Source organism: Magallana gigas, chromosome 6 (genome assembly GCF_963853765.1).
Source record: "Magallana gigas chromosome 6, xbMagGiga1.1, whole genome shotgun sequence".
Classification (NCBI taxonomy): Eukaryota; Metazoa; Mollusca; class Bivalvia; order Ostreida; family Ostreidae; genus Magallana; species Magallana gigas.
Genome location: NC_088858.1, coordinates 28,696,990 through 28,722,038, shown reverse-complemented (window position 1 = coordinate 28,722,038; position 25,049 = coordinate 28,696,990). Strand labels below are relative to the sequence as shown.

Below are 25,049 nucleotides of genomic sequence, written 5' to 3'. Positions count from 1 at the left end.
CGTGTGTAATCGTGGGATAAAAAAAACTACACTGTTAGAAATCATAATGCTGGATCTGATCTGAAAGATCCCATATTCAACATTGATATATTGCATCATAATAATCCTTGTTTATAAAGATCTGAAAGATCCCATATTCAACATTGATACATTGCATCATAATAATCCTTGTTTATAAAGATCTGAAAGATCCCATATTCAACATTGATACACTGCATCATAATAATCCTTGTTGATAAAGGATCACTACATTTACAGCTGGTTATGAGGTAGATTATTTTTTTATTAATTTCTTTCAACTTTTTAAATTGCCAGTTGAGTATATATACAAAATTTATAATGAATTCAATACATGTATCTATATTTTTGTATGTTCAAGAAATTAATAGTTGTTCTTTGAGTATTAAAAGTTTATAATTTTGGTTGGGGTAAATTTAAGAACCAGTAGGGTTTTGTGATAGATTTGATCGTGATCTGACATATAATTATCACCTCATAAATTAAATATTCAAACTAATCAAAGAATGATTTCTTATTGTTTATGTGTAAATTATTTTCAGCAACTGTACAATGTCATTTAATGTCATTTTAATTTTGTTTACCAGTAACTATATTAAGCAAACCACACAATTTAATTAAAACTAAATCAGAAAGTTTTGACAGTAGAACTAGTAGAATGAATATTAACATTCTGGAGAATGTGAGGAAATGCACAATACACAACTCTGTTTACTTTACTTTTTATGTTATTTGTGATTTAATAAACAACCAAAGTTTGTATCACTGAATACCCAAATTCTGTCACGTACCATAAGCAGAAAATATCCTGCGTTTCTCTGTAAATTATCTTGTTTTTTATCATTTGCAATCTAATCTGAAACATAATGATTTATGAAATATTTGCAAAAATATTTACAGTTGAACATCGACATCTCGAACACCAGTATCTCGAATACAGTGGATATATCGAAGTGATTTTTAGGTCCCAAACACTTAAACTTTTAGTAATTTACCCTTGGTATCTCGAATACATGGATATCTCAAAGTTTTTAACCTGTCCCACCTAGTTCGAGATAACGAGGTTTGACTGTATATTATTATTCAAATAAGCCCTCTGAATATGTTGTTCCTCGCACATGCTTATTATGAATTAAATTATAAACCTAGAACCAATTTAACAAGGCCTAATACTTTCAGTAGGACGTAACTATCTAATTCTTGCATCAAAACAAGTTGAAAATGATGCTGGTTTCATGTGAAATATACACGGATTGCGTAGTTTTAGCTCAAAAGCCAGACAAATCTTGTTGATTTCAAAGAGTAGCTAGCAATGAAATAGACAGGCCTACGTCACAATGCTGTTTGACACCAACTACCCAAAGTCCAAGCTCTTGTTAAAATGGTTCTAACTCCGACACCCACATGATCTATGATAGTCCAGGGAATAATTCAGAAGACACATTAACAATTTAGTTTAAACTCAATTTGTATTTTGGCCAAGTTATTATAAGTAAAAACGGTGCATACAATTAAATTGAATTTAAATTTATCAAAATCAAATGATCACCAGAACAAAAAATGGGTCCATAAAATTGTAACAACTATCACAATGACCTTTTCAGAATGTTTGGATGCAGTTTGATTTCTGTCCTTACATAATTTAAATATTTCATATCATTAATGAATATTAATGATTATATCATTTATTTATTACATTTTTTGATAAATGTAGCATACCGATATTCTAAATAGTGACATATATCTATATATACATATCTATACCCTGTATAAGGCAAGAAGTACGACATGAGCCATTTGACATTAACATCAAGTGTAGTGCATATACGCTATTGCTGACTGAAAAAATGTATTAATGACCTTATTATAATCAAAAATGCATTACATTTGAAATGTTTCATCCTGACCTCTCTAAAATTGACTGACCACCGTAAATGATCGAATGATGGAATGGGCCACATATCAGAAATATTGATAACTTAGTGGACTTATAAAAAAGTATTAGCTGATTTCACACAATTAATGATGCATAAAATAAAGAAGATGTAATTTTTCAGCTCACCAGAGCTGAAAACTCAAGGGAACTTTTCTGATCACTTTTTGTCTGGCGTCTGTTTGTCTGTCTGTCTGTCTGTAAACTTTTTACATTTTCAACTTCATCTCAAGAACCACTGGGCTGATTTCAACCAAAGCATCCTTAGGTGAAATGGGTTCCAGTTTGCTTAAATTAAGGGCTATGCCCCTTTTTAAGGGAAATAATTAAGAATTATTAAAAATTTGTTGATATCTTTAAAAAATCATCCTCTCCAAAACCTATCGGCTAGAAAAGCTGTAGCTTGTGTGGAAGCATCCTCATGTAGTGTAAATTCAAGTTAATTCAAATCAGGATCCCTTAGGGTATGGTGGGGCTACAGTTGGGGGTCAAATTTTTACACAAAAATATATAGAGAAAAAAATCTTTAAAAATCTTCTTCTCAAAAATCAATTGGCCAGAAAAGCTATAACTTATTTGGAAGCATCTTCAGGTGCTGTAGATTTAAGTTTGTTCAAACCATGATCCCCAGGGGTAGGGTAGGGCCATCACAGGGGGGGGGTCAAGTTTTTACCTATGAATGTAAATAGAAGTACCTTCTTAATTAAGTCGTAAATCTGTTACTTGATTGGAAGCATTCTCAGGTAGTGTGATATATATATAGAAAAAAATCTTTAAAAATCAGATAAAAAAGGATGAAAATATAATGGGTGGGGGGAAGGGGGGGGGATGGTGGTCGAATATTTACATAGGAAGTAAATTTGATCATTCTCGTGCATCGTCTGTCGTGCGTTAACAATTTCAATTCAAATGTCTCCCAATGTAGGGATTTGAATCTAGGGCAGGGCCAAAACACTCATGTAGTGTATAGGGTAGAGGTTGTTAATGCAGTGTCTGGCCAAAATGGTAATTTAGTGTTGTTATATATAATGTTTAGAAAAGTCTACTGACACAGAATAAAAACTGACTGCATATTTAAGAAAAAAACAATGAGCTGTCATCTTTAGTAATATTTCATGTCACCTACATGTAAGGCAAGGGTTATAGCTGGGAGGGGGGTATATATTTGTCTTATTATTTCAGTCTGCTCAGGAAATTCAATGAAAGAAATGAGTAAATTCACAAATATAGAAAAGAGTAAGAATGGAGCTGTCTATCAAAGTGAAAGCATTTAGAAATAGTTCAAAGGAGGGTGGGTCAGTTAATGGAGTTATCTTCTCTTGCTTCTTCATAATGGAGTTATCTTCCTTTGCTTGTTCATATTTAGTAATTAATCATTGAATATAATGTATAGTAATTATAAAGAAGTTGTATGATCAAAAGAGTTATGCAAGTATTTTTATCATATGAAACAAAAACAGTATTGAACTTTTTAAATAAACAAATAGACTTGTTAATAGTAAAGTAATAATTGGCTAACTAAAATCACTGATACATGTAAAATGATTTTGGTATAAATACCAGATGGTGATTAGTTGTCAGAGAAGGTTGAACATACAAAAGCTGGAAAAGGGGAAGTGAGTAACTCATGATGGCTTTTAAAATTGTTTTTATGTTTTTTTAAATGCCCACAGGGAGAGTTTCTGTCTGCCCCTGGGATGGTGGATGGGAGATTGTTTTAGATAACATATGTATATACTAGCAACCTTGTTTTAGTTTATCTATGAAAACATGTACACATGAAACCTATCCTGAAAGTTAACAAATATGGGAAAATTATTTTCTATCAGAGTCTAGCACCTTATTAATATCGGGTCATGATCTCTATTAAAGTCATCTTTTAAGTTTTTTTTTGCTAAAATTATAGGTTTCATAGTCCTTTTTGAAAAATTTCCGGTAGGGAGGTGGTCATCATTACAAATTTATAATTTTTCTACTCCAGAATGAAACTTAATTAAATGCATATATGAGACTCCTCGACAAGTTTGTGTATGGGTTAATGCTAGTAATGCTACTTAGGTTACCGTTAAGGCCTATTGGCCTCTTGTTTATATGAACAGTTGTTTAAGATCTTTATCAGAATAGCATTGCTCAATATGTGAAATAGCTCTGAAATCATCTAGTTACAAAAGGGTCTCAACATAAAAATATCTGTAAAAAAAATTTGAAAATCTTTTAATACAGAATCTAATTTACTTATTCATGCAGTGTCACAATATTTTGGATGTGACTTCATAAAGCTAATTTTATAATGTCTATTGTTGCTCAGGTGAGCGATGTGGCCCATAGGCCTCTTGTTTATGTTTAACACATTCTTAAATTTAACTATTGTAAATTGATATGCAAAAAATGACATCATAATTGTACTCGATCTCAGAAGGCGAGGAGTTTCCCAAAAGTGACAGAGTAAGGGGGCCATGCGATATATTACCTTTTTTCTTTTTTACCTATAATCAATGACAGGATTTTGAAGAACTGAACAAAGACATTCAATGTAACAGTTTTATGATGTCCAACGAAATCATTAAAGTAGAGTAGTAGAATTAATATTCAATTTGTTTAGTTGATATTGTATCCAATTTGTAATACTAATAAATAAAATTCAATGAGTGAGCAGTGATTAGATATTGAGTTGTCATATATATACATTTTAAGGTGGAATAACACATCATCACAAAATGGCTGACCTCTGATCGAAACGACATTTCGTTTTATTAAAAGGATTTTATTGACATAAACATGTGACTTACTCCATAGCTGAGTGGGTAACGTGTCGGGCTTGTGATCCGTACATCCCGAGTTCAAATCCCCTTATGGCTTTTGTTTTTTAATATAGTATACATGCTGAATTGAATTTTTTAGATATTTATTTTTTATCCCCAAAACTGCAAATTTTTCGATTATTTGACATATTTACAGTTTATTTATCATTATATCTTTTATAATCAAATAATTTACTATTAATTTGAGTGACTTTTTCCAGGTGGGTTATTCCACCTTAACATAGAATCTAATGAAGAGTTCATTAGCACTCTTAGTAATGTGAAATGGCACAACATGCAACAAGTCTGTACTAAATGTGACCTCACAGAGAAATATTTGTCAGATTTATAATGTTTCTGGACTTAAAGGAGCTGAGAGCTGGCAGTCATTCTTCAGACTGGAACCCAGAACTTGAATAAAGTTTTTGACAAATTATATGCTGCAAAACTGGGTCATGTTTATGTTAATTAGTTTTAAGCCATTAGGGATGAAGGCAGTCAATGAAATATTTGTAACATTTACATTGGTTGAGTGGGATTTGTGAGACACGGAGTAATCTTTTTTCTACTTTTGGTAAAATGATAACATTGTTATCATTTTACCAAAAGTAGAAAAAAGATACTTTAACCAATAATAATTTATACCTTTTCACCTATTTTTAAAGTATCAGTATACTAAATTCTACAACTGCAATTTGCTTTTAAACAAAGCAATGTAAATAAAAACAATGTTTATTTCCTCCTTATGTCAAACGCCTTGGCATCAGTAGATTACTCTGTGTCTCACAAATCCCACTCAACCACTGTAAATGTTCAAATCCATTGGGGATTTTAAAATTTTTACCTCTCAAAAAAATTGTAAAACATATTTTTTGATGAAATATTGTAAAATTTGAAAATTCTAAATCAGGGAAAGTAATTTGATTATAATGTACATTAATACACATTGATATCGACAGATGTCCCATACCACCTTAATTAAATTCCAACCTTCATTTTCTCTCTTCAGATGAGACAGCTGATTTTGTAAGTGAACCTGACCCAGATCTTATAGCCTCAGAACGCTTTAAAAAGCTCAAGCTTGAATTCCTTTTAGCAGTGGAAAAAATTAGGAGAGAAACAAAGCTAACTAAATCCAGGGCTCAGCCGACCAGTCAAAAACCTGTCCTTTACACTGGAGTACAGAAGAATTGTCAACAAGGTCCTAAACCCTGCTGCGAATCTCCACCAGTTTCCGAACACCTTAGTTTTTCCCAAGAGGAGTCTTGCTGTAAAATATCAACAACTGTACATTCAATTTTTTCAAACATTCTGAGCTCAGCCGAACAAATTGCCACTTCAGTGGCATCCCAGAGAATTCATGAAAGCGGTACCTGTAAGTACATTTACTTTGTAAATTTGTACTGCATAAAGGGTCTAGTCATGATTGACCTGAACATTTTAAGATTTTGTCTCCATTTTTCTTTTTCTTTTTTCTCACCTGAGCAGAAGTCTCAATCGAGGATTTATGTGTCCAGTGGCTGAAGTAGTCTGCATTTTTCAAATATGGCATTAACTTATTAGCTCACCTGGGGCCCGTTTCTCAAAAAGGCGTAAATTTGGGCCTAAGTCAGTCCGACTAATGAAGTTACGCTAATATTTAGTCGGGTTGTAGTTGCATTTCTGAAAGAGGCATAAGTTAGGGTTTAAATATCGAAGAACTTAGACATCTCTGCTAAGTACTAAGCATGCACATATACTATTTTGTTTTGCTTTGAGGCTATGATTATATGTGGTGGATTATTTTCAAATTCATAGTACAAGTACACATTTTATAGTATACCACTGAATGTGCATAGTTCATGTTGTTCATAACAGTATATATTAATGAAAGTAGAACAATTGCCTATACACTTGATTGTATCTAAATGTGAGTTCATAAACATTCAAAATAACATGTAGCTTTCATACTAGGTGTACAAAAATGAAAATGAGAATGCATACGTGTTGTAAAATTGTATAAGTCATATGTGTAAGGACACATACAACCACATACAAGGACAAATTACAACTGTATACGATTTCAGTTGCTCCTATTTAAAGAAGTATTCTCATGACTATATTTTGAAATCTGTTTCGTTTCAAAGGTTCAAATGTTATTCTATGCTCACTGAGTATTGATTTAAAAATCAGTAATCAATTCGTACTTAATTACATCTATCTTGTTGGGGAATAAATGTTTAATTTGAATTATAACATCTTTTTAATTATTTAATTTATATCATTTATCAGGATATACCCATATTCATACTTTAGTTTAATTTCATTAACGAATAGTAATGTACAATGTATATTACATACGTTTAATAAGTCAAGCCCATTATTTATCTAATTGATTTAATCTTAATTTATTTAGAAATAGGAACAGTTATCGAACAATAGGTATTTTAAGTTATACGCATATGATCAAATATTTCATTAAATGCGAGTGTTTTCTTTGATAACACATAAAAAAAAAAAATTAAAATTATCTGTTTATTTAGCCTTAGAAACAAAACACTCGCCATTTTTGTGCACAGACTAAGGACTTATGCCTACCCATTAGCAGGCGTAGATTTAAACCTAAATTTAGTCCCAACTAAGTTTCCGCCTTTTTTTTAAACGCAACTTAAACTGGTTTTGAGGTTTAGTCCCTGATTTAGTCCGGACTAAGCTTACGCCTGGAGGTAGGCCTTTATGAGAAACGGGCCCCTGAGCTGAATTAAAGCTCAAATGATTTTTTCTGAACACATTTTGTCTGTGGTCCGTCTGTCCGTCCGTCTGTAAACTTTTCACATTTTCTTCGTCTTCTCCAGAACCACTGCGCCAATTCAACCGAACTTGGAACAAAGCACCCTTCGGCAAAGGGGATTCAAAGTTTTGAAAATTTGCTCACTAATTCACGGACAGGGCTAGTAAGAAATGAATTTTGGTAGCACTGCAGGCAACCATGCATTTTAAGTTAGTGTCTACCCCTGATACTATTTCATTCATGTTTATAAAACAAACATTGTTAAAACATTTTCACACAATTCACTTGATTCCCATTCGTATCTCATCTGCCAATTATGTATTATGAATACATTGGTTAATTTGGTTTCTCTTGCCTCAAGCGTTTAATTATTGTTCACATTTATTACCCGACATTCGGAAGCCATGTTTAAAATCCCTGGGTGTAAATCATGTGACTGGCCAAAATGGCCGCCTAATGCATGTCAACTGTACAGTTTCGGATCAAAATACGATGACCGCTGACCGCGTTAGACAGGGGACCACTCTTTAGAGGGCAATTATATAGGATTTTTCGTCGGGAGGAAATAAAATGACCACATATGAAAGGTGACTGCTTAATAGGGGTGGCCGCTTCAGCAGTTTTGACTGTATTTTTCAAAAATCTTCTTCTCAAAAACCATATGGCCAGAAAAGCTGAAACTTGTCTGGAAGCATTTTTTAGGTAGTGTAGATTCAAGTTATTTAAATCATGATCCCCAGGGGTAGGCAGGGGTCACAAAGGGGGGGGGGGTCGAATTTTTACATAGGAATATTATTATAAAGAAAAATCTTTAAAAATCTTCTCAGAATCCAAAAAGCTGAAACTTCCTCAGGAAGTGTAAATTTCTTCAAATCATGATCCCCAGGGTTAAGGTGGTACGACAATGGGGGGGGGGGGGGTCAAATTTTTACATATTTTGACATAGGAATATATGGAGAAAATTTTTCAGAATAATCTTCTCAGAAATTGATCAGCCAGAAAAGCTGAAACTGGTGTGAAAGAATTCTCGGTTAGGATAGATTTAAGTTTGTTCAAACCATGATCAATTTTCTAGTGTAGGGTGTGGCATCATTGAGGGGCAAATTTTCGCATTGGAATATATTAGTCTAGAGAAAATTCTTTAAAAATATTTTGTCTAAGAAACCAATCACCCAGAAAAGCTGTAGCTTGTGTGGAAGCATCTTTAGGTAGGGAGATTCACGATCCCGGGGAAGGCTGGGGCCATAAGTGGGGGGTGGGGGGGGGGGGGGTCAAAATTTTACATAGGAATATATAGGGAAAATTCTTTAAAAATCATCTTCTAAAACACAATTTGCCTAGAAAAGCACTTGGTCAGTACCAGATAGTGAGATTAAAATTTGTCAAAATCATAATCTTCAGGAGTAGGTTGGGCCACAAGGAGGGGAGGGGGGCTTCAGTTTTACAAAGGAAAACATTTAAATCATTCACAAAAATTCAAATATATGTAAATTAAGTTGTACTTTTATGGAAGCATTTTGACATATTGTTGATTCTTTAAAATTTTTAGACAATGGCCCCTGGAAATTCTTGGGCCTCACAAGGGTTTATAGTCCATGTATAAACAGTTGTTTAAGATCTTCTGGAGAACTGCAATGCTCAATTTTCGCGGATTTAATGGCTCTCTCTAGACTAATCATACTTTTTCGGAACACGTCAGTAATTATATACTTAAATGTAAACTTTTGGTGCTTTAGATAAATTTGGCGAGTATTTAGTTCATATTGATATGGTGCTTTCTAAATGCTGCTAAAATATGTACTGTGGTTTTATCAATATTCGTTGAATACCAATTTTCATGGATTTCGTTGTTTAGTTGATCCACGAAATTAAATGTTCATCGAAGTGCAATTTCTATTAACATTTTGTATTAATAGGGTCATTGGCCATGAATTTACCTATCCTTGAAACTGTTGTTTTCACTTCATCCAAGAAAATTGATACCTTTGAATATTAATGAAACCACAGTAGTCAGACAATAGGAATAAGACTTTCGATCTGTTTTTCCAACTTAGATCTCATCAGAAATCACTTGGAGAAATTTTAGAACTTGTTTTAAACATAACGGAACTACGGGCTCCCTATGAATCCAAGATGGCGAGTGTTGTCTCTTTATGTTATTTTTTAAGTACATTGAATACACTTTTTTCCATGATTGAAACAGGGTTTTCAGTGAATGTTTTTATTGCAATACACAGAAATACACACAAGAATACCAGTTTTAATCATTTATGTCTTCGGGAACAAATAATAGAACTCCACTATCTGACAACAGAGCCCCTGTGGCATGATGGGTGCAGAAAGAGAAAAAGAGAAAAAAGTTGATAATAAGAGAGAGAAGGAAATTATAATTAATGATTGAAGTGATAAATAGGTTACGAAGAATCAGATCAGGTAAAAATGAGAGAAGTTGGAAGGCTTGTAAGTTAAGAATGAAATAAATTGATAATGGAATTCAAATATAGTTTTTAAGGCATCTAGCTAATGCTCGGAAGCCTTCTAGCAATCATCTGGATTGGAATCGTCCAAATTCACATTCTGCACCGCCTTTTTAATGCGCATAAGAAATTAGAACCTTAAAGTATCAAAATATTACAAGATTTTTATTCCATTCCACAGTCAGGCTGAAAGGCAGATAAGGAAAACAAACTTGACTGTTCATAGACCCCCCAGCCTCCTTAAGGTGAAAGAAATTATCAAAACACCCGAAACTGTTCAAGAAATGTTTTTTAACTTTAGAACAAATCCAATTAAATATCAATATGTAAAGCATTGATTTTTTTAACACATTGTTGAGAAAACCAAGAGGAGAGATGTTAAATCAAAACCATATATATTTCTTAAAGAGTATTTTAAGTGGAAAAAATTAAAATAAAGGGCAAAAACATCGTACGGTATATGTATTCTTTATTTTTAATCACAATAAAGAATTTGGAAGGGCTAGTTGATATTGAGGTAGGGCAAGTAAATTTTGCCTAGCTACTTGCCCGTCGGCAAGTGCTTTAAAAATGTATTTGTCAGCCCCTGCATGATCCCCAGTGGTAGGGTGGGGCCACAATGGGGGGGGGGGGGGGTTAACTTTTTACATATTAGGAATATATAGAGTAAATCTTTAAAAATATTCTTCTCAAAAACCATTTGGTCAGAAAAGCTGAATCTTGTGTGGATGCATCCTCAGATAGTGTAGATATAAGTTTGTTTAAATCATGATCCCCGGTGGTAAGGTGGGGCTGCAATGGAGGGTAAAAATTTTACATATAAGGAATATAATTTTTACATAGCAATTAATAGGGAAAATTTTTTAATCACCTGCTTAAACACAATTTGTCAACAAAAGCTGTAACTTAAGTCAGTTCAGATAGTGTACCAAGTAGATTAAAATTTGTCAAAATCATAATCTTCAGGAGTAGGGGGTTAGGCCACCAGGAAGGGAGTTCAATTTTACAAATGAAAAAAATTAAATTAATCATTCAGTTAAAAACTTTATGTCTTTATTATATCTATTGTTGCTCAGGTGAGTGATGTGGCCCATGGGCCTCTTGTTCACTAAAGTAATAGGTTTCATAGTCCTTTTTGAAAGATTTCAGGCATGAAGGTGGTCGTTATTACAATATTATAATTTTTTACTCCAAAATGAAACTTAATTAAATACATATATGACACTTCTCGATAAGTTTGGGTATAGGCTATGGTACTCAGGTGTTGTTAAGTCCTATTGGCCACTTGTTAATTTGAGAAATACTTTATCTCGCAATTTTCATTTCTTTTTGTTGATTTTAATTTTAAGCTCACAGAGACAAAGTCAGGGGGAGCTTTTGCTATACCCTCGGCGTTGGCGTCAGTGTCTGGACCTGGTTAAAGTTTTCGTTGCAGGTCCTGTATCTAAGTTTATATTACTTGTCCTATCTTAACCAAACTTGGTGATGAGTCTGGACCTACTTTTGGACTTGAAAGACTTGGATGCTGAATCTGGGCCATGAATTTCAGATGCTGGAAGAGGTTAAGGTTTTGGAGCAGGTTAAAGTTTTTAGAGTAGGTGCATTTTGATACCCATTTCTAACTTACTTATGGTCCTAAATTTACCAAACTTGCATGGATGGTGTGTCTTATGATATTGATGCACCAGACATTCTTGAATGCTGAATCTGAGCCATATGTTTCAAATGCTGAAGGAAGTCAAGGTTTTAAGAGCTGGTTAAAGTTTTTGGAGCAGGTGCCCTCTGATGATTATAACTTTATTATTTCTGGTCCTAACTTCACCAACTTTCATTGATGATATGATACACCTGACAGACTTGAATGCTAAATCGGGGCCATAGGTTTCAGGTACTGGATGAGGTTTAGTATTTTGGAACAGGTCACATTTAATAGATAATAATTGCATAGTTTAATAATTTAAATATAATATAAATGAATCACAGAGGTATCTTCAGATGCAGAGCTGGATCTCCATTATCAAGGATGCTTAAAAAAAAATACCTCACTCAAACTTGTTTGATAGATGTGTTTGTTATTATATGATATAACATGTTTACTATTTATTAGAATTGTATGATATGATACACATTTGTTTTATATGATACAATATTATATCATATATTATATTGTTAAAAATTATATGATAATATATGATATTGTATCAATTTTTAGCTCACCGACACAAAGTCAGGGGGAGCTTATGCTATACCCCTGGCGTCGGCCTCAGTGTTTGCATCAAAGTCCGGACCTGGTTATAGTTTTTGTTGCAGGTCCTGTATCTAAGTTATTACTTGTCCTATCATCACCATACTTGCATGGATGATGCATCTGGACCTACTTATGGACTTGAAAGACTTGGATGCTGAATCTGAATCTGAATCCTGAATTTCAGATGTTGGAGGAGGTTAACGTTTTTGGAGAAGGTAAAAGTTGTTGGTGCAGGTGCCCTTTGATAGCAATATCTAAGTTACTACTGGTCTTAACTTCACCTAACTTGCATGGATGGTGTGTCTTATGATACTGATGCACCAGACATGCTTGAATGCTGAATCTGAGCCATAAGTTTCGGATGCTGGAGGAGGTTAAGGTTTTTGGAGCAGGTGCCCTCTGATGAATATGTCTAAGTTAATATTGGTTTTTAACTTCACCAAACTTGCATAGATGGTGCATCTTATGGTAATGACTAGACAGGATTGAATGCTGAGTCAGAGCCATAGGTTTTGGATGCTGGAGGATGTTAGGGTTTTAAGACCTGGTTAAAGTTTTTAAAACAGGTGCCCTGTGATGATGATATCTTAGTTATTACTTGTCTTAACTTCACTAATCTTGCATGGATGGTGCATCTTATGATACTGATGCACCTGACAAGCTTGAATGCTGAATCATAGCCATATAGGTTTCGGATGCTGATTGGGATTTAGTTTTTTGGAACAGGTCACATGTTTTATAGATAATAGCTTGCAGAGTTGATTTAACTCTAATATATTTGATTTGTAGAGGTAGCTTCAGATGCAGAGCCTGATCTCCATTATCAAGGAAACTAAAAAAATCTTCTACCTCACTCAAACCTGCTTGATAGATGTGATTCTTGTTAAATGATATAACATGATTCCTATGATAAAGTATTATATGATATGATACTCTATTGTTTAATATGATATATCATTATATCATATTATATTGTAAAACGTTTTATGATACAATATGATATTGTATCTATTTTTTGTGTTGTATGATATGATATTGTTTCATGATATTGTTATGTTTAGTTTTGTATATTATGATACAATGTTGTATAATATGATATTGTATCATTATTGTATTATTTCATCACATGATACTGTTACATATGATATTGAAATATATAATATTGTATCATATGATTCAGTATTGACTTGTGTTAATTTGACTGTCGCTTGACTATTTAGTGTCACATGGGCGTCTTTTAGACAAGAAACGTCAATGCTAATTTAAGACAAAAAAAGACAAGGGCAAGGCAAACGAAGTTTGGAGATAGTTGTATGCCTACTTATTCAAAATTATTTATACATCATAGAAATCAATGCTCATTTAGTTGTAAAGTTCATTTATTATGCAAATTTCTAGGAAAACTGGTTACTGGTTGCAAAATTAGCGCATTTTTGTACATTTCTATTAGAAATACAAATAAACCTTCATTTCTCAACCAATGAGCACCAGTTTTCATAAAGCACATGTAAAAAGGAAGAAAATGATTTTAAGTTTAATAATATCTATAGCCGCCTTGCCCTTGCCTTTTTGTATTTAATTTGTCAATCAGGAAGGTCTTTCAAATCAAATACACATTTCAAATGCACAAGTCATCCCAAAAGGGGAGATAACTCTATAAGCAGTAACTCTTCTGAAATAGGTGCGGTGTCATTGTCTCACCTAATCCAAATTTATTTTGAGATGTATTTCATCAGTACAATATGCAAATGATTATCTAAACATAGTGTTTCTGATTTATTTATTTAAAAAGGAACAATATGGTGTCAATGCATTTCCTCTGTTGTAATTATAGATATAAACAAAAACAGTTGTGCATCATTTTTTAGCTCACCTGAACCGAAAGTTCAAGTAAGCTTTTCTAATCACCTGTTGTCTGTCTGTCCGTTTGTCCATCTGTAAACTTTTCACATTTTTGACTTCTCTAAAACCACTGAGCCAACTTTAACCAAACCTGGTACAAACATCCTATGGGAAGGGGATTGTTGTTAAAATAAAGGGAGTAATCCTTTATAAAAGGAAGATAATTGTGAAACGGGTAGTATAGGGTTTGTGTCTTTAAAAAAATCATCTTTTTAAAAACCACTGCACCGGAAATGCCAAAATTTACACCAAAGCTTGTTTATATAGTGAAGATTTTAAATTGTAAAAATCAAAGTTTAACATAGAAATACGTAGGAAAAATGTTTAAAAATCTTCTTTACAAGAACCACTTCACCAGATATGGCAATATTTACGTAGAATCTTGTATATACAGAGGGTTCCGCTTAATCTGATAGTCAATTTGTCAGAGATAAGTTATCAGATTAACCGATTATTATATTAACCAATTTAGAGTTTTTGTGCTCTTTAATTTTGGTAAAGAATAAAATACAACTTGTTTCAATACATAATTTATCAACAAAAAGATATAATCTGTTTGTCAATAGTTTGAAATGAAATAATTTACCTTGCATTAGCAATTAAATAGCATTTTAGCCGTTATTTTGTTTGTAAATGCTCAAAAGAAAATGTTTCCCTTCATCACTGTTCATTACGATGGTTTCAATGTGGCGGCCATTTTGACAGGAAGTAGTAAGAGGAAATGGCTATTTGTCTGAACATTCCCTCTTTTCACCTGGACAATTTATTTTAATTCTTTTTCTGGTATATAGAATGCTCTTAAATAATTAATTATGCATGATAACAAATTATTTGAATTTTATTCATTAAGTTTTCTACCCCGATGTAAAATTGAGAGTAATCAGAATTTCCTTTTTTTCAATCAGATTATCAGTAGAAATTACAAAGGCTTATATAGCAAATGGATCGGTGTTTTGATTTTATGTCAGATTAACCGAATTATCACATTAACCGCGATCAGATTAAGTGGAACCCTCTGTATAATTAAGATTCTAAATTGTAAAAATCGTGACCCTCGGATCAAAACTGGGGCCCCAGGCGGGGTTCAAAGTTTAACATAGAAATACATAGAAAAAATGTTTAGAAATCTTCTTCACAAGAACCAATGCACCAGAAATGCTAACATCTATACGAAAAATTGTTTATATAGTGTAGATTTTAAGTTGTGAAAATCGTGACCCTTGGACAAAAACGGGTGCCCGAGGCGGTGATCCAAGTTTTTACAAAGGAATACATAGGAAAAAAGTTTTAAAATTTTCTTCTCAAGAACCACTGCACCAGAAATACCAATATTTACATACATGTAGAAGCTTGTATATACATACATGTATATAGTGAGGATTCTAAATTGTGAAAATTGTGACCCTTGTACCATAACTGGGGCTCCAGGTGGGGCTCAAAGTTTTACATAGAAATACGTAGGAGAATGTTTTAGAATCTTCTTCTCAAGAACCACTGCACCAGAAATGCCAATATGTACACCAAAGCTTGTATATATAGTTAAGATTCTAAATTGTAAAAATTGTGACCCTTTCACAAACACTTGGGCCACAGGCAGAGTTCAAAGTTTACCATAGAAATACACATGAAAAATGTTTAAAAATCTTCTCAAGAACTACTGCATCAGAAATGCCAATATTTACACCAAAGCTTGTTTACATAGCGAAGACTCTAAATTGTAAAAATTGTGACCCTTACTGCAAAAGTTGGGCCTCAGGCGGGGTTTAAAGTTTAACAGAAATATGTCAGGAAAATGTTAAAACATCTTCTCAAGATTAACTGCACCAGAAATGCCAATATTTACACCCTGGACCAAAACTGGGGCCTCAGGCAGGGTTCATAATTTAAAAGAAATACGTAGGAAAAATGTATAAAAGAATTTACTTCTCAAGAACAACAGCACCAGAAATGCCAGTATTTACACCAAAGCTTGTTTATAATAGTGAAGACTCTAAATTGTAAAAATCGTGACCCTTGGACAAAAACGGTGGCCCGAGGCGGTGTTCCAAGTTTAACAGAGAAATACATAGGAAAAAAGTTATTAACAAATTTTTCTCAAGAACCACTGCACCAGAAATGCCAATATTTACATAGAAGCTTGTATATAGTGAAGATTCTAAAATGTAAAATGGTGATCATCTTTCTTAAACTGGGGCCCCAGGCGGGGTACAAAGTTTACCATAGAAATACGTAGGAAAAATGTTTAAAAAATCATCTTCTTAAGAACTACTGCACCAGAAATGCCAATTTTATTTACACCAAAGCTTGTTTATAATAGTGAAGACTCTGAATTGTAAAAATCGTGACCCTTGGACAAAAACGATGGCCCAAGGCAATGTTCAAAGTTTAACAGAGAAATACATAGAAAAAAGTTTTCTTTTCAAGAACCACTGCACCAGAAATACCAATATTTACACCAAAGCTTGTATATATAGTTAAGATTCTAAATTGTACCAAAACTGGGGATCCAGGCGGGGTTCAAAGTTTTACATAGAAATATGTAGGAAAAATGTTCAAAGCAATATGAAGCTGCAATTTTCATGGTGAAGTTTTTTTTTACGAAAATGATGTTTTTACTAAAATGACAAAAAATATGAGGTTTTATAAATTTCTGTTAGCCCATTTTTTGTTGGCAAAGCTGTTTAAAAGCCTAAATTGAAGCAAAATTTAATTATTGTCATCCTGTACAAAAATTAAACTGCTATATATTCCTTGGAAGAGAAATCTTTCCTCTGACAAAAATTAATGATTTTTTTTCTAATTTATCATAAAGTTTAAGGTGGCTCACTCTACACCTTGAAATATTTTCTCAAATCAGCAGATAATTACTTGATGATAATAGATATCATGATGGATAAGAAGTATTTAAGTCAAACAGGCAAAAAATATGCAATTTTGGATGAAAAAATTACATTTTCTAAAATTTAATTCAGTAAACATGAACAAAAACTCCAGGCAGATTCGAACTCATAACCTGCGGCTCAGAAGCCCAATACTTTAACCACTGAGCTACGACTATATACAACCGAATTGAACGATATAAACAGTTTAACAAAACATTCAAATCGCCATTTTGTGACGTAGTGTCTTAAAAAGTGTAAGTCTGGATGTAGTGAGGTACCTTAAGTTACACGGAGATTTAGCATACTGGCAGGTTTTTGCAGCAAAATAAAATTTTAAAAAATAAAGCTCATTTTGCTTTTAATTTAAAAAATTTTTCTCAAGAAACACTGCACAAGAAATGCCAACATTTACACCAAAGCTTGTTATATAGTGAAGATTCTAAATTGTAAACATCGTGACCCCCAGACCAAAACTGAGGCCCCAGTCAGGGTTCAAAGTTTAACAAAGGAATATGTAGGAAAAATGTTTAAAAATCTCCTTCTCAAGAACCACTGCACCAGAAATGCCACTTTACACAAAACTCTTATATATATTGAAGATTTTGAATTGTATAAATTGTGACCCGTAGATGGACCAAAACTGGGGTTTCAAGCGGATTTGAATGTTTAACAGAGAAATACATAGGAAAAATGTTTAAACATCTTCTTCTCAAGAACCACTGCACCAAAAGTGCCAATTTTTACACAAAAGCTAGTATATATAATGAAAATATGGTGGCCCCCAGACAAAATGGGGTCCTAGGTGGGGTTCAAAGTTTAGAATATATATAAAAAAAATGTTTAAAAATTTTCTTCTCAAGAACTACGTACAATGCTTCAATTTGTGAGATTACTATGCAGGCATCCTTAGATAATGTAGATTCTAAATCAACAAAGCTGTGACCCCCAGTGTAATACTGGGGCCCCAAGAGAGGTTCAAATTTTACATTGAAATATATATTATGGAAATATTTAAAATAACTACAAAGCTACAGTTTGTGAGACTACTATGCAAGCATTCCAAGATAGTGTAAATTGTTAAAGCCAACCATAAACCAGGACCAATACTGGGGCCCCAGAAAGGAGTTTCAAGTTAAGTAGAATGTTACTAGAAACTATTGTTCAGGTAGGCGATGTGGCCCATGGGCCTATTGTTTAGGTTACTGCATGCAAAAAGTTAGTAATATTTTAATTTTCAGGGAAAGAAAAGAAAATATGTGAGACCTAATAGCCCAAAATTATTTCAGGGTGGGTTAGGTTTGGTGAAGCCCCTCTATAATAAGACAGACATATAACATGATTGAAATTTTTCTCATAATGTAATAAATAATGTAATAAAGGTGGGGGGGGGGGGGGTAGGAGGTGATTTTATATAAGAATACATGTATATAGAGAAAAAGCTTTAAAAATCTTCTTTTCTGAAACCAGTTGGCCAGAAAAAGCTGTAACTTGTGTGGAAGCATCCTCAGGTAGTGTAGATTCTAATTTGTTCAAGTCATGATCCCCTGGGGTAGGGTGGGCCCACCATTTTTTGTGGTGGGGGGAATTTTGACATAGGAATGTAAAGAGAAATATATTCTCTTTGGAAATTAATTAAGCAGAAAAGCTGTTGCTTGAAAAGAAGCATCTTCAGAAAAGTCAAAATCAAATAAAAAAGGATGAGACTATAATGGAGGGGGGGGGGGGGGGGGGGGGGGTTCGAATTTTTACGTGGGAAATAAATTTATCATATTGACATTTGTTGATTTTCAGTTGTTTAGACTGGGGACCTGGATTATTCTTTGACCACACAAAATGTTCAAAATTTGATGTAGGTTTATATTTATATGAACAATTGTTTAAGACCATTTTGAGAATGGCAATGGTCAATATTTGATATAACTATGAAATCATATAACAGTTACAAAAGGTGCTCAAAATAAAATCTTATCAAACACTCATTCTTTGTCCCAATATTTTGGATATGACTTCATAAAGTTGATTTTATTATGACTAGTGTTGCTCAGGTGAGTGATGTGGCCCATGGGCCTCTTGTTACCTATGTTTGTTTTTGACATTGTGCTGCATATTGATTTTATTATCAGTATGCTATATTTTACCAATTTAATCTTATCCAATATTCAATATGATCAACTAATTAAATGCAAATAACTTGAACCCAGTGTGGCACAAATTTCATCTTTCTGTGTCACGCTTCTTGTCTATGCAATTTTGGGACAGCCCTTGTACAAGCTATATAAAACAGAATAATCAGCTTTGAATCTGGCTTTCAAATCAAGAACAAATGTAAACCTAAAAAATGGAATGAAATTAAATTGTTGCATGAAAAGTATGGATTGTCATATACCATTTGACAATAGACATGGTGAAAAAAATGTATCGGAGGTAAAATCATTGTTTACTATTGTTCTTTAGAGATCATAATTTAATTATTGATATTCATATAAATATCATTTGGTAGATAGAATGTAAATAATGTTGAGATGCAAACAAATGTCTTTTGTTTGAATTCACAAAGAAAAATGGTTGTTCAAATGATACAGTTCAGTTATGGTCTGTTTGTTAAATAGGTACATATACAGAATCCAACAAACCAATTGATACAACCCATGCGGGAGTTGGTACCACCCCATTGGTAGGTATGACCTGCACATGGTTCACTTTTTCTTTACACTTTGATATTTCTACCTATAACAATTCATTGATACATGTAGATAGTATATCTTTTATACCTTAATTTTGATTCAACTATTATTGTCTGCATGCATATCAATTGTGAATGCAGATACCAAATTTATCAAACAATAATAGGCTTTCTTTGGTGCTTAATGCATTTACTTGTGTATAAAGATAGAGGGCATTGCAGAAAAATTACATCAACTCACTTCAATTGGCTATGTAAATGTTTACTTCAAAGATCCCTACCTTCATAGTCAGTATACGCCACCAAAGAAAGCATTTTTAGGTCATCTGAGTAAACTAAGGTGACCTATTGCTATCCGTTTTCGTCTGTCAAGGTGCAATGTGCGTTGTGCGTTAACAATTTTACATTTTACATAACTTCTTCTTAAAAACTACAAGTCCAGTTGTTACCATTTTTGATGTGAGGCATCTCTATGGTAAGAGGAATCTAAATTGTAAAATTCATGACTCTACCACCCCCAGGGCACCACAAATATGCAAAAAAAAGCCAAATTTTCGAAAATCTTCTTCTCTACTCCCACACATGTGAGGAAAACACTGGTTGCAAGATTATGACGTCCATGAAGCCCTCTACCAAAATTGTGAAATTCATGACCCCTGTGTGTGGGGTTCGGGCTCGGGGGTGGGGCCAATATGACCATTTAGTTAAATGTATTGAATCTTAGAAAATCTTCTTCTCTACTCCCATGTATATTTGTTAAAAACTAAATGCATGATTATGATGTCCATGAAGCCCTTTACCAAAATTGTGAAATTCATGTCCCCTGTGTCAGGGGTTCGGGCTCAGGGGTGGGGCCAATATGAACATATAGTTAAATGTATTGAATCTTAGAAAATCTTCTTCTCTACTCCCATGTATATTTGTTAAAAACTAAATGCATGATTATGATGTCCATGAAGCCCTTTACCAAAATTGTGAAATTCATGTCCCCTGTGTCAGGGGTTCGGGCTCTAGGGTGGGGCCAATATGACCATATAGTTAAATGTATTGAATCTTAGAAAATCTTCTTCTCAAATAAAAATAAAAAAAATAAAGATCGTTTTATAATTATTCATAATTAATTACACCTGAGGTGATAATAGCTATATTGGTGGCTGTAGGTGGCATGTCACCTAAAACAACACATTAAGCTAACACACCACTTTTAAAAGGGGCTTTACCATCTTTATCAGTCAAAAGGGGATTAAATCACTATCATTTTATTTTCAATAGTATATAAAATACTTTTAAAGCTTACACCAAGTTTTCATCAGTGAATCAGTAAAAAAAAATGGCGTCCAAAATCGAAAGTTATTCATCCAGGATAGATGTCTTAACTGAACACAATACTTTTAAAATGCATTGCATCTAGAAATGATAAGGTCAAACACCAATATTTTTTTATCTAGAATATAGTCATGCTTGATAAAATGTGCTTATTTGATTGGCAATCTGTAGACTGATTATCCAGAAAAAATTTAACCCGACTTATAAGAGGGTTAATGGCAAAATCTTGAAAATAAACTTGAAAAATGGCAACCGACTTATAGGCGAACAATACTTATAGGCGAGTATATATGGAATAAAATTGTGAAATTCATGACCCTTGTATCAGGGGTTCCAGTTCTAGGGTGGGGCCAATATGGCCATATAGTAAAAATGTATTAAATCTTTAAAAATCTTCTTCACTCCCACACATGTGGGCAAAAAACTAAATACATGGTTATGATGTCCACTAACTCCTCTACCAAAATTGTGAAATTTATGGCCCCTGGGTCAGGGGTTCAGGACATGGAGGGGCAATATAGCATTAATGTATGTAATGTTTAAAAATCTTCTTCTCTATTCTCACACATCTGTATGAAAAACTGACTTCATAATTATGTTTACCAGGAAGTCCTCTACTAAAAGTTTAAATTTCATGTCCCCTGGAGTATGGGGTTTGACTCTAGGGCAGGGCCATAATGGATGTTTAGGTGTTAATGCATATAGTGTTTAAAAATTATCCTCTTTACTCCCACACACCTGAAAGGAAAACTCAATTCATGATTTTGTAGACCAGATCTTTAAGTTTTTCACCAAAATTATAGGTTTCATAGTTCTTTTTGAGGATTTTCAGCAGATTTGTAATTTTTCTACTCCAGAATGAAAACTAATTAAATGCATACATAAGACTCCTCGACAAGTTTGTGTATGGGTTATATGCTACTCAGGTGACCGTTAAGGCCAATTGGCCTCTTGTTAAGTCACCTGAGTTACTAGGGTGACCTCATGTTCTGCTTTTTTCATCTGTCTGTATGTGTTATATGTTGATATTTTTGTCATGTTAATATTTGAGTATTTTCAACATCTTCTCTGAACCTACAATGTGTTTGGAATTCTAGTATCTTGACAGGAGAAAGGAAACATAAATTGTGAGAAATGATGAACCCCAACTTCAAAAATCTTCCTATCTAAAAAAGGTGTCAAGCAGGAAAACTAAATGCATCATGATAAACTCATTTTATATTGAGATAAACCCATAATGTATTGTTGTTTAATCATTATATTATGTGGTACACTCTTCATGTACAGTTGCAAAATCCTTTTTAACAAGGTTTTCCAAAGGAAAAAATCCGGTTATTGAAATGGTCAAAATGGCAAGCTGGCGGCGGCCAAAAGGGTACCCTTATTATACGGATAACCCCTACTACAGTTTTTAAGATAAGAAGTTCTTTTTGCAGATCAGTTGTACATATATCAGAGGTGTTGCTTGGATTTTTATATCTGATAATTTATGAAAAAAATACCAGCTGTTGAACTTAGTCATTTTTTTGCCAAATTATTCATATAGGGTATCCTATTTTATGGATGAATCCTCCTACAGTTTTCATGTTAGGAAGTTGTTGTTTTGCAATTCAATTGGACATATATTAGAAATATGCATATTACTTGGATTTTGATTTCTGTTAATTTATGAAAAAAATACCAGCTGTTGAATTTAGTCATTTTCTTGGAGAATATTGCATATAGGGTACACCATTTCTCTGTATAGGTATTGTTTATCAATTCAGGGTTGACAAATGGATTTTGATACAAGTACAGTTTGCATAATAAAACCCACTTTGCTATCACATTGACAGCTTTTCACTTGTATGCAATTATTGTTGTTCAATCGTTATGTTATGTGGTACACTCTTGGAATGCCACATCTGCCATTAGGTCAATTCTATATGATTTTAATTGGTTTATCTTTTATATGCAATGGTAATATCTTTATATGCAGTGGTAACATTATTATATACACTGCTAACATCATTATATACTATGATGATACATATATTTTCGAAAATGACATATTTTTCTAAACAAAATATATTCACAAAGTTAATTTTCTTGATTGATGCGTTATGTTGTTGTAAAATTCCTCATCCAGCAGAAGATGTTTTGTAATTTGGACAAAGTCAGTACATGTAACATTGAAAAAGATTAGGCGCACATGCAAATATATTAAAATGACAACCATTTTTGAAACTAATTTATTTCGACATTATTTTCAAAATTATCCGAATATGGGTATTCATTGGATTTTTCACCAAAAAAAAGTTCAATGATCAAGATATTGTGAGATCGATGTATAAAGGAGAGTGAAACTCTCTCTCGTGCGAATTTAAAATATTCGACAAGATTAGGAAATGTGCACTGTCTCAAATATGCACTGTTTCATTGAATGCAGCATCTTTTTCAAAATAAAGCTGGACCTCGTCACCATTAAAACTTTTCAGATTCAGTTTACAACCTCATTATAAAGTAACAACTGAAATTAAAGAAGGTACCACACCATATAATGAAATGATCACGTCTTGTAAAGAACTGACCACATCATATAATGACTCAACAACAGCATATAATAAAATTGTCACATCATATAAAAGATTTATCATTGCATTTAATGCTTTCACCACAATACATAACGGTTTTACCACCATGCATAATGATTTTATTTTTTAACACAACATTACGTGAAATTAGTATTGCATGTAATGAACTTATAACTTAATGTCAAGAAGTTGCACTAAATAAAAAGATTTTGCAATTGCACATGAAGAGTATACCACATAACATAATAATTGAACAAAAATACATTATGGGTTTATTTCTGTATAAAATGAGTTTATCACTTCAAATAAAGATTTATTCATGGCATAAAATTAATAAACCAATGAACTTATGACATAACATAATGATATTACCACTTACATTTATTACAAAGATTTTACCCCTGAATATAATGATGTAATCATTGTATATAATGATGTTAGCTGCAGTGTATATAATAATGTTACCTCTGCATATAATGATATAACCATTGCGTATAAAATATAAACCAATTTAAATCATATGGAATTGACGTTAAGGCAGCCAAATCATTCCATATCTGTGACTTGTCCTGATTGTGATTAGCAACAATTGCAAGAAAATGGCATTGCAAGTCTTTTCCATTGGTAATTTGGTGCAGGGGAAAATGCAAAAACACACAAAAGGATCCAACAAAAATTGAACAAAATATGTAATAAAAAGTTTATTTCTCTTCCACCCACCCACCCCATTTAATTTTTTCCATTATTTCATTTATTTACTGATAACTTGCATTAATTTCATAATTTATATAGAAGCTACCTGCTCATTATAACCATATGCTTAAATATTAATTTGCCAAATGTCCAGTTGTAGAAATTTAAGAAATTGACTGATTTTGATTGAAGTATAAATATTATGTCACGTCTGACGTCATATATATACTGCCAGTAAGTGCAAATAATTCAAGTAAATAGGTGAAAAATATATTTTTTAACAACTCTTCTAAATATTAACTTAAAAATTTATTGTACTCGAAACACTTTAGAAAATGGCGAATCATGGGAGCCAAATTTGACTCATATCATGTATTATATAGAGTTCTTTACTCTTGATTTCTCAAAGTCTTGATATCTCGAAACTTATGATCCCTCAAAGTCAAACTGCAGTCCTGTTACTCATAATCTATTGCTCAATTAAAAACCTGTCGGTCAGTCTGAAAAACTCTGAAATCTTGAAGACTCGAACTCTTGATCCATCGAAGTTTTTCATCGGTCACAAGGACTGAGAGCTATCGTGAGTCACCTGTATATGATATGGGCCTAATATGGTTCTCATCCTGTAAACCAACTTTTATTCGTGACAACTTAATTTCGCAAATAACCTGAGATAAACTCTGTTGTGGCGACTAATTTTCATGATTAAGCCTTATCTAAAACCGTTTTGTTATTACACCAAT

The 25,049-nt window shown here is 33.0% G+C and overlaps 1 protein-coding gene across 1 annotated transcript in view; it reads left to right on the top strand.

The window, feature by feature from the left end:
• The window catches only part of LOC105318520 (uncharacterized), a 31,873-nt gene that overhangs the window by 4,213 nt on the left and 2,611 nt on the right, over positions 1-25,049 (top strand). Inside the window, exons 4-5 of the mRNA XM_034469113.2 lie at positions 5,762-6,127; positions 19,641-19,705. Coding sequence (XP_034325004.2) covers positions 5,762-6,127; positions 19,641-19,705 — 431 coding nt within the window. The remainder of the gene's footprint in view (positions 1-5,761; positions 6,128-19,640; positions 19,706-25,049) is intronic.